The following is a 12,743-nucleotide window of genomic DNA, read 5'->3' on the forward strand; positions in this document are numbered from 1 at the left end:
GCTAGATGTTTGAACCCTACTTCAGCACTTCTGAACCAAGTGTGGGTGTAAGTGGCTATATTTTCTACAGGTTCTATAAATTTTGAGGAGTAATGCCAACTTATCCTCATCTCCTTCCCAACATCAAAAATTGCTCTATTAAAGGCTCCTATTAAAATCCTAATTGCTATTCCAATGGTTTTGTCTTAGCTCTTCACTCTACCTGGCCTTTCTACATCATACACTCTAACCCACCTTGAAAATTTCTGCACTCTTAGCTTCTGCTGGTTCTCCTCTTAGTATTCCTAGTCTTGTGCACCACAGTTTCTTCCACTGACCATTTTTTTCCCCTCATTCATCTTATTCATTCATTAGTTTAATAATTTTTAAAACAAAACTCCATACATCATCACCATCAAACTATACTACCAGTGTATTAGGACAGGAAGGCATATCAGCAGTTACATATAGCAGTCACTTTATTTTATAGATGGATAAACTAATATCCAGAGAAGTTATTTAACTCATCCAAACTTATATACCTAGAAAGTAGCAATGCTACAACTGGACCCAAGACTAGTATTTTTCTATTGCTATCTTGCTTGCCTTTTCCATCTGCATACTTTGTTCCACTGTGAGAGAAACTGAAGTTCTGCTGTAACAATATATAATGTGTATGTAATAGTGTTCCCTTTTTAGCCTCTTTTCTCTTATTATAGTCTCTCCTTAAAGTAATCTCATTCATGCCTATATAAAAGTATTCTGACATAGGAGGCCCTTTCATTAACTTCTTTACCCCTAAGTACATAGCTCAACATCTGATATAAAATCTGCACTTGAATATTTATGAAAATCAAATAAATGAGCCAACTTCCATGAATTCAAATAGTACCCCATTCTAATGATCCATAATCTACATCTCCAGCCTTAATTGCTCCTTTATGTGACAGTTATACATTTCCAACCACCTACTCAACAACCTCCACAAGAATATCTTAGCAGCAGCATCTCAATCTCTTCATTCTAAAATTTAATTCATTATCCCTCATCTTCCTTTCTCACATACCCATTAAACTGGTCTTCTCTTTTGATCCCCATATTAGTTAGTGGTTCACAGTTCTTCTGATCACTAGAAACTTTTGAGTTATCTCCTCTCCTCCTTTATCCTTTTTCTCAAATTTAAGCAGTCTAGGACTATAAAGCCCTCCTTTCTTACTATTTCCTATTTCTACTAGTACAAGTCTTTGCCAGCTTCTTCCTGCTGCAATATTACAACTATCATATCTTGTATCCCATCCTTCGTATTGTCTCTGGAGGTAGTTTTTCCAAAAAAAAAAAAAAAAGGAGTGTAAAATTCCACCTCCTTTCTAAAAACTTCAATAGATCTACACAAAATAAAGTTAAAGTTAAAACCTTTAATGGTAATGGGACAAACTCTTCCCCAAAAATCTTTCTTAATAATTTTTTTCTTGCTGTTTCCTCAGCCAAACGACCTTTAATTTTATACCAAAGATTACATTAGAATGCTTTTCATCATTCAAAGTACAGTTCAAATGTTAACTTTGTGGAAACATACTCAATCCCCAATCAAAATGAACTATTCCTTCCTGTACTTCAGCCACCGTATGCCTAACATAACACTTAAGCATTTTCCCTAAAGACAATTATTTTATATATAATCTTACCCACTAATTAAAGTTCTAAGTATGCAAATTTTGTCTTGGTGTTTACTCTCAACATCAAAGAGGTCAGCAAATGCTTGTAAAATAAATTGATAGATCACATTGCTAATGATATGTGACAACTCAGAGTTGGAAGAAGATCTCCAATACAAACCTGCCATTTAGTATTATATGCGAGAAGTAGAGGCAGGTTGAACTTACCCTGGTTGGAAAGGACAAAATGCCATTTGACCTAGGCCCAATTTCACCACTCAAGAGGGTCTTCTGCTTCATGCTTATTCTCCTCTATTAAATGGAGATAATAATAAGCGCCTGCCTACCTTATAGAGTTATTCGGTGTATATGAGCTCACAGTTGTAAAGCCATTTTTTAAAATGCCCAGCACATAGTACATCTATGTAAGTGCTTATTAAATGATAGATAAAACATTATATTGGTGAGAATGTCCCATGTAAGATAAACTCTGGCACATTTTTCAATTCGTAGTTCTTTAGCCAGGGTGTAGTCCCTAGAAGACTTTTCTAAAATTAGTTTTCACCCAGTCCTCATTCCTTACTAACTGAAGCTGCTAAATTGTCCTGAAGCATAAGGCTAACCCATTCACATTGGATTCCAAAGGTTATACGGAAAAGACAAATGTTGTGTCTTTGGAATCCAACAGTTGCTTTTTGTCAACCTATCGCTTACCTCCCCAAAAATTCTTCTGGTAGAGAATCCATGCTGTACAATATTCCTTTGCAAAAGTCTTACTCCAATTATTGCAGACTGACTTTCACTACTGTTGTTTAAAACTGTAAAGAAAGTAATATTTTTAGTGGGAAGGTAAATTTTTTTCCATTATAAAAAAGTACAAGATTAAAGAAAAATTTTCAACTACTAAAAACAAAGAAAATGAAAATTATAGAATTTCACATCTAAACGTAATCACTGCCTAACTTTAATATACTTAATATTTTCTCAAGCATAGGTTTTTTTTTTTTACCAATTGTAATCATATTGAATAGACAGTGCTCTACCTCATCTTCTTCACCAGTGGACATGTTATCAAAAGCATTTTTCACATTATTTCATCCTCCTGGTAAACAGTGTCAATGGCTGCACAACAGTTGATTGATTGGGGTTTCCTTAAATGGCTGAACATTAATATTATTTCCAAATTTTTCCATTATAAATAATTTATTCTGTGATAAACTCTACTGTCTATAAATATTTTTCTATATCTATGACTACTTCCTTATAATAAATTCTCAGAAGTAGAATTCCTAGGTCAAAAGACACAAACACTTTAAGACTGTTAGTGCATATTGCTAAATGGCTTTCCAAAAAGTTTATACTATTTTTCCCAAGAAGTCTATAAGGTCCTGTGTAACACAATCTTGACAGCATTAATTCTTTTATTTCCTTTACCCTGAAAATAACACTTAGCAACTTTCTCCATAAACTGTATGGTTCTGTATCTCCAAAAAATAGGAGAGGTAGGATGTATATAACTGTTACACACTCTGGTTTAAATATCGACAGATGCTACGAATGTTTCCTCAAAGAAAAAAAAAATACTGAGCAACACAAATAAAGACAAAAGGGGGGCTAGAGTATCATTAGTACAATTTAGCTCTCTAACTATTTCAACTGTTTTTAAAAATCAGTCCCATATGATCTCTTTTACTGAGAGTTCAAACTTCCCGTTTCCAGCGTGATCCCCTAGGATGGCTTCCTTTTCTTATTCCAGTCAGAAACAGCTCTATCTATATGAGAGCAAATACATGTAAAACTATTGCTAGATACTAAGGGGCAAAGGAAGAAATGATGAGGAAAAAGAAAATAAAATGACTGCAATAGCATAAATAAAATGAACCTAGAGAGCCTTGCTACCAGGCATAAGACTGGATAAAAAGTTACTCATTTGTTAACTCTGGACCACTTACTTATCTAATTAACTGGGTAGTCAGTCTCTCCAATAGCTTATTTAATATATACACACAGATTTTTAGAGGTAAGTAGACTTTTAGAGGGCTATTGTGAAAAGGCAAATTCAACACAGGTAATTCTCAAATCCAGAAAACGTGTCCCAGATTGTTTATAAGTTACTTGTTATTATTTCCTCAAAGAAACATTGTTTTATAAGACTTTGTGCTCCCACAAAAGCCCCCCAAATAGCCATTTAACACACAGAGATGAAGCTTGTAACTTCAGGACCTCAAGCCCCCTAAGCCTTGAGGTCTGACTATTTTTTCATTACTGAGCTTGGGGCAGGGAAAAGGGGAGGGGGTGACTTGGTTTCTGATGTAGGGACTAAAAGAAGTCCTATAGGGGTCTTATTCAAATCAAGTATTCCTAGTTCTGATTCTGCCAATATTATACATTTGACAGACCAGCTCTAAGTTACACAGAAAGTCTTAAGAGGCTAGAATAATTCTCCAGACGATACTTCTTAATCAAAACAAAAATGCAAACAATCTAACTTAAAAATGGACAAAGGATTAGAACAGACACTCCACAAAAGAAGAGAGATGATATATAAACACGTAAGATGCTCAAACATGTTACCAAGGAACTGCAAATTAAAACAATGAGATACTACTACACACCCATTAAAATGGATAAAATCCAAAACACTGACAATACCAAATGCTTGTGAAGATGCAGAACAACAGGAATTAACATTTATTGCTGGTGGGAATACAAAATGATACCACTTTGGAAGACAGTATGGCAGTTTCTTAAAAGTTGAACACAGGCTTACCATATGATCTTGTAAACATGCACACAGGTGTTGACCAAAATGAGTTGAAACCCTGCCACAAAACCCACATATGATGTTTCTGGTAGTTTTAGTCATAATTGCCAAAAATTGGAAGTAACCAAAATGTCCTTTAATAGGTGAATGGATAAATTGTGAGCAATTATTAAACAAAATGGAATGTTATTCAGCAATAAAAGCAAGTGAGCTATCAAGCCACAAAAGACCTAAAAACTCTGAAATGCATATTGCTAAGTGAAAGAAGCCAGTCTGAAAGGGCTATATACTTATGATCCCAATTATATGACATTCTGGATAAGGCAAAACTATAGAGACAGTAAAAAGATCTGTGGCTGCCAGAAATTCAGGGGAGGGATGAATATGTAGAGCACAGGGCATTTTTAGGGCAGTGACAATATTCTATATGATACTGTAATGGTGGATATATAACAATACACAAGTGTTAAACCTATAGAACTTTATAACAGAGAGTGAATGCTAATGTAAAATTATAGCCTTTAGTTTATAATGCATCAATATTAGTTCATCAATTTTAACAAGTGTAGCACACTAATGCAAGATATTAATCCAGGGGGAAACTAGAAGGGGGTAAGGGGATGAGAGAACAGAGACCTTATAAAGAAACTGTACTTTCTGTGCAATTTTTCTGTAAACCTAAAATTATTGAAAAAAAAAGTCAATAAAAAAATAAAAAACACAGATTCACACACAGAGGCACACATCTAAATTTCCTCATTTAAAAAATAGGGCTTTCCAATACCTCCTAATTTCTTCCCTGCCTCTAACATAAAACACTTTTTGTTGTCAGTATTATAACTCACCTATGTAGAATCCAGTTCTCCTAAATTATTTTGTTAAAATATTACTTACTTTAAAAAAAATCAATAAGTAAGCAATGTCATATACCTATTTATACTTGCACTCTCTGAAACCCGATGAAAGATTCAAACTACAGTTAATAAATGCAGCAAACAGAGATACCAGGTAAACCTTGTTATTCTTTCACACTGGATCAGATCTGCTTCATCCCTCTAATAAAGGGGTTTAAGAAAAGGGCAAGCAAACAAATGAAAGAAAAAGAAAAGAAAAGGGCATAAGCTTTGGGAATTTTAGGATTGTGATCAAACTGTTTCTCTTTCATCATTTCCAGAAACCTCCCTGGTTAATAAAAAGCAATAGAAGGCATTATGTCATGGCCAGGACATATAAATGTATGCCTTTTCTAAGCAAAACAATCCCCTCATTTCCAGAATTCAAAAGCTCAGATGTGGATACCTCCCCTTCCGATAAATGTTCAAATCACTAGTTGTTTACACAAATCACAGCAAAACTGAAAAAGGAAAACAATCTGTAGAAGACGGGGAGAAAAATACTCTGGAGTCAAGGTAGTACGTATGAAAGGTTTCTGCTAAGCTGCTCACTACTCAGCTTGGAAAAGAAAAGGATAGGAAATTTAATATATCAGAACATACTTGGATCCTGAATGAACAGAGATAAGAAACATTAGTGGCTTTCTTTTACAGCCTGCTTAAAGATACAACCTGAGAAGAATCTCTGTGACGAAAGGCTTTCCAGGAGAGAAGATCGCCAATGCAATCATTTCCCAGGAGCTGAGGAGACATGTGTGACAAACACTACCGACAATAGCCGTAGCAGCAGCAGCAGCACTTTACAGCCTGTGGTACCGAGGAAGGCGTAGCGCCTAGCAACCTCCAGGAAATAGCCAGCCGAAATGTTACCATGGTCCTTTTAAGATAATCCAAAGGTTCCTACCATTCTAGAAGCTGAAGGAAACCCTTAAAATAAGAGTTATTATGGGAGAAAGGGTGATTCTAGCTTCCTTTAGTTTACTCATTATTTCAATAGACTTACCCTGTCAGCAGGAAACTGAAAATTTACTATATCTTCCTGGAACAGAGGGACTGTTTTTCCCAAAGAGCCTATTCAAATTCTGGCTGATTGATTGATTTCAGAACAAGCTGAGTTCAGTGTCAATTTACAGCACACCTTTCTCTACAAATCAAAATGCTGCTTTACTGGTTGAAAAATAAGGTATCGCTGTCCATATCTTGGTAAAACAATAAAATGCCTCTCTTACTGTTCCTTTGAACTCCTAGCTCCCACTTTTCCCTCTTATCTACTAAAATTATAATACACTTATTTTTCCACTGTAAAATTTTCTTTTCCATTTTCAAAGCTGTACCTTACTTTAAAGTAGGCACAGCACTCATTTATAATCTTTTAATCATTCATTTAAACATTTACCTTATGTTACTTATGACTTCCCTAAACTGATTAGAACATTTTTATTAAATCCACTCAAATGTTCATCTTGACTGAGTCATCTGACCAACTCAGAAGTTCTAATTTGCCAACAAGTTCACATCTGAATATATGAACAGATATTCAAATTTACCCTTATCAACTCTGTCACATGCAGGTTATATGATGCCAGACAGAAAAAGGAAATATTGGTATTAAAAAAAAAAACAAAAATAAAAACAGTAAAAATAAAGCTCACTTTTTCTCAGCATTTACCAGCTTGAAAACAAAATATTATACTTGGTATTTTTCAGGAGAGGAGTTCAATTATTGAGAACTTTTCTTATACACATTAACCAGGATATCTCATTTTTAGCACTATTGACATTTTGGGCTGGATAATTCTTCATTGTAGGGAGTTGTCCTGTGCATTGTAGGATATTTAATAGCATACCTGGCCTCTACCCACTAGATGCTAATAGTAACACTTCTACCCCTACCTGCCCCACTGAACACAAACAACAAAATATTTGTCTACGAGAAAGCAAAATGACATAAAATATCCCATATTCAGATTTCCATCAATGTCAGAAGTTGAAAGGCAGCATAAATTAGTAGATAAGAGCACAGAAACTTTGGAACCACTCAGAAAGGGTTCATATCTTGTTTTGACACTACTAGCTGGGGAACTTTGTGTGAAATTAACATCTCTGTGCCTCAGTTTCTTCATCTGATAAATGGAGATAATGATGAGACTTACTTTATAGGGTTATTGTAGGATTAAATGTTTAAAATACGTAATAAGAACAATATTGGAAAAAAAGAACAGTATTAGGAACATAGTAAGCACTGTATAAGTGCCTCTATCATCACTGTCATCATCATCATCATCATTTAACTGTTCAGGTTTGCAGAAAAATTGGTTCACTTTTCTTCCAATTCTCTACCTTGATGGATAAATGCTATTGTATAGAATGGAATGGTAGTCAGTTTTAAGAAATGGGACAAAAAATAATTATTTTTCATATATACCACATATGGCACAGACAGCAGCCTAAGTACGACATCAGCACTTTGCATTTTACAAATCAGTCCATGTACATCTGCTGTATTCTTTATACTGTATGACATGACACTGTGTGCATATATCGTATCTAATTTAACCACACCACTATTGACAAGCAGTTCAATTGCCTGTAGTTGTCTTATTTTGTTTCATATATTTACTTATTTTGCTATTACAAACAATGTTACAGTGAACAGTCTTGAACATGCAACCTGGCAAAATTTTGGTAGCTATTTTTAAAATCTGGATTTGCTATGTCAGCACTGAATTAAACATACTCCAAAAGTTCATGGATCCCTTAATCTGGAGTTGAATTCTGGGAAATGTATAGGATAGGAAGGAAATTAAGGAATTTGTTTACAAGTGAGGAAGTTAATTTTATGGTCTGGCAAATCACTTAGAGATTAGCGAAATTTTAGTGCTTGATAATAGGAAAGGAAACAGAAAGAATAAGAAGTGTAAAAGGAGAATTAATTTTGTTCTGTTTAGGTTTCCTGGCTTTGAGAAAAAGGCAACATTTTTGACAAATGGAAGTAAAAGTTAATAATACAGGCTTTGTTTACTGGCTTTCCATAAAGGGTAAAATCAGTTTAATATTACTATTTGAATTGTTTAAGCTATAGTAGGGACACATTATTACAATGACCTCATGCCTACCTATTTGCCAGTTTCCTACCAATGGGTTTCTTTGCCATGATTGTTTGGGACCAGGTCAATAAAACATTTGTTTTACCTGTTTACTTCTATTGAATCATCTTCCAGCATTAGATTTAGCCTCATGTCCCCACTAGAATGTAAGCCCCACTAGGTCAGGAATGTTTTTTTGTTTGTTTTTCAATCCCTCTGCTGTATCACCTGTGCCCAGAACATCATGTGAGACGCTTTAAACAATCAATATTTATTTGAAAAAACTAATTCACCCACCTTATGCATTCCCTGAGGCTTCCAAAGGCCACAGTAAAGACAGCAAGTGGTGTGTGGATTAAGACTGCCTTCTCTGCCAACCTACAGCCCTCCTTTAGCAGAAGTGAGTAGGTCACCCATAGGCTAAAAGACAGATCCCCAAAGATGACCATGGGGTCAAAATAGCACAAGTATGCTCTGACAGCTACTTCTCAGTCTCCTTTGCTGATCCCTCTATATCTCTCCAACCTGTGGCTTAATTCTTGGACATGTCTTTCCTGTCCACATTCACTCTGCATTATTGAGTCTCGAGGCTTTAAATTTTTATCTCTAGTCTTGACCTCTCCCTTAATAACGAATAGTACATTCAACAGCGTAACCAACATCTCCTCCTGGATGTCTAATAGACATCTGAATATAACCAAAACTAAGCTCAGGATATCTCCCCCTCTCCACAGAAGAGCTGAAGTAAAGCCATCCAGCCAAATTGGACTAACTGCTGTCAATCTGCAAACTATTAAGAAATAAATGCTTATTGTTTTAACCACCAAGTTTTGAGGTAGTTGGCTATACAGCAAAACTGATTAATATTCTACCTTATCTAAAACTGCAACATCCCTCCCTACTCCATGATTCTCCCTGTCCCTTCCCTGCCTTTTTTTTTTCCTCCATAGCACCTATTACTACATCCATATCTCGTTTCTTGTCTATATCCTTCATTAAAAAGAAAGCTCTATTTGGGCAGATATTTTTGCCTATTTGATTCACTGCTGTATCTCCAGAATCTAGAATGTACCTAGCATTCAAGCATTCATTAAATATAGAGTGAATGAATAAATGGACTACTAGTCCTGTGTGTTCATATTCCTGGCATAATTCTCATTTTACAACATCGGGCCTTCTACAAATGTTGTAGTTCTGATAAAACTATAATTCACATCCTCATTCAGCCCATTTCATATGACTTAAATTTTGGTTATCAGAGATTAGAATTTTCCATTTTACTATTCAGTATTCTTTTTAGGTTTTTCCAGAAGAAATAAAGGAGCTAAACAGTTCTATACTTGAGTTGTGAGATCCTGAGCAAGCTTTAACACCCTTAAGACTGTTTCCTGAACTATAAATTAGGAAAAATACCTATGCCAAATGTAAATAATCATTTAGACCTACAAATAAAAATTTACAGAGTAGAGGAATTGTTATACTGAACCTTAAAGAATAAAAGAATTGGGTACTTAATATATTACCCCCCAAAATAACATGTACTCTTACAGTAGTCTCTATTTTTCTTACTAGTACTTATTCTAGTTTGTCTATTTCTTCAAGAGACTATAAGTTCATTGAAAAAGGACTGTGCCTGGCACTCAGCACACACTTGATGAGCAAACTAGCATTTAAATGGATACAGTTGATAGCAACACATTATAGTGAGTATAACTCACACTGCTGATTTATAAACGTGATTGTGGCTGAAAGAGGCACTCTAAGAACATAAACATCAATTGAAAAAAAACTAGAGAATAATCTAGGGACTGTATAACACAGTGAACTAGGTAGTAGATGAGGACTGTGGTTAATGGTACAAACACAAGAATGGTCTATGAACTAGAATAAATGTATGTCACTATTACAGGATGGTAAGAATATGGTGACACATGGGAAAACTACAATTAATGACACTTATGGACTATAGTTACAACAATATTATAATATTCTTATATCAAATAAGGTACTATATCAATCCTTGCAGTCAATAATAGAAGGGTATGGGAATTCTTCTATTGGACTAAGACAGTCCAATATTGGACTAAGGACGATGTTCTAAAATTTACTGAGATGACAACAGCACAACTCTGTGATAAAATTTGAGAGCCACTGAGTATACACTTTGGGTGGATTATACAAGGCATGAGACTGTATAACACAGTGAACCATGTGGTAGATAACAGACTGTGGTTAACAATACAAATATGAGATTTGTTCTCTCATGAATTATAACAAATGTACAATACAAATTCATGGTGTTAATAACAGGGTGGTTTAAAAAAATACACTAAATGTAAGCTATGGATGATAGTTAGCAGTAATATTTTGATGATGTTCTTTCATAATCTGGGACAAATGTTCCACAACAATGTAAGGTGTTGGTGGAGGGGTGAGGTATGGGAATTCTGTATGCTGTGCATTATTGCTAACAAAATAAAATAAATTAAAAAAAATTTACCTGACTGGTAAAAATTATTTTCCATAATTGTTTTTCAAAAATTAAGGCAATTCTTTTATTTTTTTTTGCATAAAACAAATGTCTTTATGAAAAATAAATGGAATTATATGATATGAAAATATACTAAATACTATGGAAATGTAGTAAAATTTCAATTTCTATAAAATTTTTAAAAGTAATAAAATAAAGAAAAATATGAATGCACACTAATAAAGATAAAAAGTGGGGAGGAGATGTAGCTCATGCGGTTGAATGCCTGCATCCCATGTATGAGGTACTGGGTTTGATCTCTGGTACCTCCTAAAAGCAAACAAACAAAAGCTCAACTCTCACTGGGGAGCGGCTGTAGCTCAGTGGTTGAGTGCCTGCTTCCATGTATAAGGTCCTGGGTTCAATCCCCGGGACCTCCTAAAAAAAGGAAAAAAAGTAATATTAGTGAGTTTGGAAAAAAAGAGAATTAATAAGTAGAACCAAAGTTGATTGCTGAAAAGTTGAATAAAGTGGACAAACCTCTAGAAACTCCAACTAAGGAAAAAACAGATAACATTAGAATGAAAAAGGATACTTATACAAAGAAGAGACTATGAGAATTATTGGAATATTGTATGAAATTCTATATCAATAAATTTTTAAATCCAGAGAAACAGTTGGTTTGCTAAACATATATATTGCCAAAATTAACTCAAGATAAACTAGGAAAAAACACATCAATAACTACAGGCAAAATTCAAATATGTGCTAAAGATCTAAAAATAAACAAGCTACCAAGCCTTAGAATTTTATAGGTCAGTTCTATATTGCCTACATGGATCAGATGATTCCTATAGTGATTCTCATTATTCCAAAGCACAGACCAAAGACAGAAATACTTCAATTTATTTTTCAAAAGTAACATATAATCCAAATGCCAAAAGAGAAAATAAAGAAAAAACTTGAAAAGTTTTCACTTATAAGGATATAAAATCCTGAATATCAGAAAATTAAAACCTGTGACATTAGGTTGTATGTTACCAAAATAAAATTTTTAAAAACGCATAGAACTGTACAACACAAATAGTGAACTCTAATGTAAACTATGGACTATAGGTAATAATGTAATAATAATAATACTGCTTCATCAATTGTAACAAAGGTACCACACTAATGTAAAATGTTAATAACAGAAAACTTGGGGTGGGGTTGGGGGGGAATAAAAGGGGTAGGTGTATATGAAACCTATAACTGCTCTAAAAAAAAAATAAAAAGGAAAGAAAGAAAAGAAAAAACCTGCAGTACATATAGGCTTTGCTATTGCTACCTGTGCTTTCTTTTTTTTTCGGGGGGGGGGGGGGTCCCAGGGATTGACTCCAGGACCCCATACATGGGAAGCAGGTACTCAACCACTGAGCTACATCCACCTCCCAATGAAAGTTGGCTTTTTTGTTTGTTTGTTTTTAGGAGGTACCAGAGAAGATTGAAGCTGGGATCTTTTATATAGGAAATAAGCGCTCAGCCACTTGAGTTACATCTGCTCCCCTCTACCTGTGTGCTTTGGGGCAAGTTACTTCACCTCCCTCTCCATTTTTTTTTTTTCTGGAAAAACAAGGTCATAATAGTACCAACTGCATCAGGTTGTTATGAATATTAAATAAGTATAGAGTCCTTAGAACAGTGCTTGGCACATGGTAAATGCTCAGTAAGTGTTAGCTATTATCCCAAGAACAAAAAGCAACTTAAGCCATTGCATTAACATTTTTTTTAAGGAGGTACTGGGGATTGAACCCAGGACTTCGTACATGGTAAGCAGGGGCTCAACCACTGAGCTATATCCACTCCCAAGTGACAGTTGGTTTTTTCATTTGTTTGTGGGTTTGTTTTGTTTTTTAA

At 34.6% G+C, this 12,743-nt stretch overlaps 1 protein-coding gene across 23 annotated transcripts in view; it reads right to left on the reverse strand.

Annotated features, from left to right (window-relative positions):
• Positions 1 to 12,743, reverse strand: part of DZIP3 (DAZ interacting zinc finger protein 3) — a 145,619-nt gene that overhangs the window by 129,626 nt on the left and 3,250 nt on the right. For 7 of the 23 annotated variants that reach the window (XM_058295892.1, XM_012524194.3, XM_058295882.1 and 4 more), the window contains exon 2: positions 2,349 to 2,452. The exons of 4 other annotated variants lie outside the window; for them this stretch is intronic. In XM_058295892.1, coding sequence (XP_058151875.1) covers positions 2,349 to 2,380 — 32 coding nt within the window. In that variant the 5' untranslated portion in view covers positions 2,381 to 2,452. Of the gene's footprint in view, positions 1 to 2,348; positions 2,453 to 5,963; positions 6,219 to 8,674; positions 8,798 to 12,743 lie in introns of those variants that run through there. 12 more of the 23 variants (XM_058295883.1, XM_058295894.1, XM_058295879.1 and 9 more) reach the window with 10 other exon arrangements.

Source organism: Dasypus novemcinctus, chromosome 4, assembly GCF_030445035.2.
Source record: "Dasypus novemcinctus isolate mDasNov1 chromosome 4, mDasNov1.1.hap2, whole genome shotgun sequence".
Classification (NCBI taxonomy): domain Eukaryota; kingdom Metazoa; phylum Chordata; class Mammalia; order Cingulata; family Dasypodidae; genus Dasypus; species Dasypus novemcinctus.